At 46.8% G+C, this 2,665-nt stretch overlaps 1 protein-coding gene across 1 annotated transcript in view; it reads left to right on the top strand.

Annotated features, from left to right (window-relative positions):
• The window catches only part of ADAMTS2 (ADAM metallopeptidase with thrombospondin type 1 motif 2), a 172,559-nt gene that overhangs the window by 112,767 nt on the left and 57,127 nt on the right, over positions 1–2,665 (top strand). The window contains 1 exon segment of the mRNA XM_014312149.2: positions 2,289–2,491. Within this exon segment, the coding sequence (XP_014167624.1) occupies positions 2,289–2,491 (203 nt within the window).

The raw sequence follows: 2,665 nt of genomic DNA, 5'->3' as shown, positions 1-2,665 counted from the left end.
TTCAGGGAGAGAAATAAAAGCAAAAAAGCTCAAGATACCTTGACAGCCAATCACCCACCCAAATAACAGCCCCCAGCCAGCAGAGCTTGCTGTCCACAACCTCAGTGCACGGCTCAGGCTCTCCCCCTGCCCAGCGCTGCTGTTCTGCAGTAGCAGATCTGAGAGCTTTGCCTTGCTGCTGATTGCTTTAGCTTTTTATGCAGAGCAAAGAGAAGACATGACCTGCAGCCCCTGCCAGCCTAGGCTTACTTTTCTTCAGAGCTTTTAAGATTTATGGTCATATTTTACAGTAACTATGATTTGTCTTATAGATCATTAATATGTGATTGCCCCATGATCCCATAGTGATGGCTTGGTCATTACTCCTGAGCACTAGCAAGGAAATTTTAACTCTGAAGTTTTCCTGTGGAGTAATCCAGGAGGCAGGGCTGGAGGCTGATGGAGCTGCCTCCAGTGCTGCCAGGCCAGGCTCATTCACCCTCCATGGAACACCTGGGAGTGACAGCTGGGTCTGCATGAGGAATGAATTCTCATGCTGAATCATGAATTCTGACCAGAATAATTGTAAAAGTTGTGGCCCCACGAGCAGAAGCTGCTGGGAGCCCTGAGGCTGGCAATGAGAATGTGGTGGTTGTGCTTGTTAGCTACATGAACTGCTGCTGTTTGGGGAGGAGGACACTGGGGCTCCATGGGGGTGTTGGACACCACGTGGCACCTTCTCTCTGTCCACTGAGCAAGGGGAGCTCTGCCGGTGCAGTGCAGAGGAGATCCCTGCAGCTGCGGCTCTCAGGACAAGCGTGTCCTTGAAGCTTGCTGGAATCTGTCAGGAAGCTGTGTCTTTCAGGGCTGTCCTTTGCCTGGAGGTCTCTTCAAGGAGAGCAGAGAGCAGCTTCTCACCATACAAGGCACATCCTCTCTGGCTGGTAACTTGTGTGCTCCATGGGGATTGGGGATGCTGGTGTGTGTCACTGTGTTGTTGTCACCTCAGTGGGGAGTTGAGGGGACTCTGCTCAGGCTGCACATTGCCCAGGACCTGCTGACACGGCAGCCTGAGGCAGCGAGGTTCAGGCAAGAGCACAGATGTTCTTGTAATGAGCCCAGTGATCTGGTGACTCATTCCCTTCCCAAGCAGCCACTTTTGATGTGAAAACTTCAATAAATGGAAATGGAGAATCCACTTTTGTAACATTTCCAAGAGCTGTTTCTCATTTCTGGTTTGAAGGTGATGGCTTGGGTTTCCTCCCTTTGCTTCCCATTATATTTCTGTGAATGAAGCATTGAGACCTTTGCTCAACCCACAGCCCTCTCTGCACTTTTGCTGACCTCTCTGAGTCTTTCCTGACATTTCTTAAAATCAAGAGGTTCTCAGTGGTGATTCCAGTCTCTTGTAATGCAAATGGTAATAATGATATGAATGATAATCATTGATATTCTGTAGGATGAAATGTCAAGATTCCATATTTTCATGTTAATTTTTAGTAGGTAAGTGCTACATTAAGCATGTCCATCCTGTCAGGGAACATGCTTTTCATATCACAGGAACTGTTAGAAATCATTAGTAATGAAGGAGACAACAGTTGTGCCTGGTGGGCTGGCCTGTGACATGCAGTAATGCAAAGTGACATGGAAAATTTGGAATGAAGGATGAAAAGCTGTTAAAAAATTGTGGACGTAGCTATAAATTTATTAATCTTGTATCTAAAATGTGGTGCTGAGCTGGAATGATAAATAGGATCCATGCCACGACTGTTGGAGTGCATGTGTGTAACTAGGAAAGGAGCTAAAGGGTTGAGGCTGGGGGGACTGGTTTGGTGGTACCTGAGGGGATGGCAAAAGGCTGTACTGGCAACTGCACTTACCTTGAAATAGGAATCTGTGTAAGATCAGATTTTGAACCATGTGTCTATCTTTAATTGTTCTAAATATAGGCTACACTGGGTAGCACAGGATCCCTGGGTAGTGTATTCTGTTAGAAGTACTTTTAAGCAACAAGTATTTTACTGCAAACAGCTCTGTTCTTCTCATCAAGACATTGATATGACTTGCTGCTCTTTGGGGCCTGTATTTATTATGCAGTATTACTTTGTAGAAAGAATTGCTTTTACTTTGTAAAATAAAAACATTTTGGGTCATGTTTCTCTCTCATTTAGGTAGTTTTTAATTGACATTCCGTGAAAATAATGCTGTTATACAACGCTCAGAACACAACAAATGCTGCTACTTCAAATGAATCTGAGCTGAAACCTGAACCTCTCCTGGCTGGTAACTCTGTGTGTGTTTGATCCCAGGCTCCAACCTCACTGCCTTGGACCATCTGGGCAGCGCCCTGGGCCTCGCTGAGGAGCAGGTGCAGGGGTGGAGACAGCGCCGCCGGAGGCACGCCACGGAGGACGACTACAACATCGAGGTCCTCCTGGGGGTTGATGACTCAGTTGTTCAGTTCCATGGGAAAGAACATGTTCAGAAGTACCTGCTGACCTTGATGAACATCGTGAGTACAGCCCTGCTCGCTGCCCTGTGGGAAGGCTCTGAAAGGCCTGGGAATGTAGGCTGGGCAAGCCATTTGAATAAGATGTAACAGATTTTGCTCGTGGCAGGAGATAAAATAACTCTAGGAGGGAAATCCGGGCCACTTTTCAGAAAATCCAATAGGGCAGAAGCAGAA

The sequence above is a fragment of the Geospiza fortis genome, unplaced genomic scaffold (assembly GCF_000277835.1).
Source record: "Geospiza fortis unplaced genomic scaffold, GeoFor_1.0 scaffold55, whole genome shotgun sequence".
NCBI lineage: Eukaryota > Metazoa > Chordata > Aves > Passeriformes > Thraupidae > Geospiza > Geospiza fortis.
The sequence above is the reverse complement of the archived record's forward strand: the minus strand, read 5'-3'. Positions and strand labels throughout refer to the sequence as shown.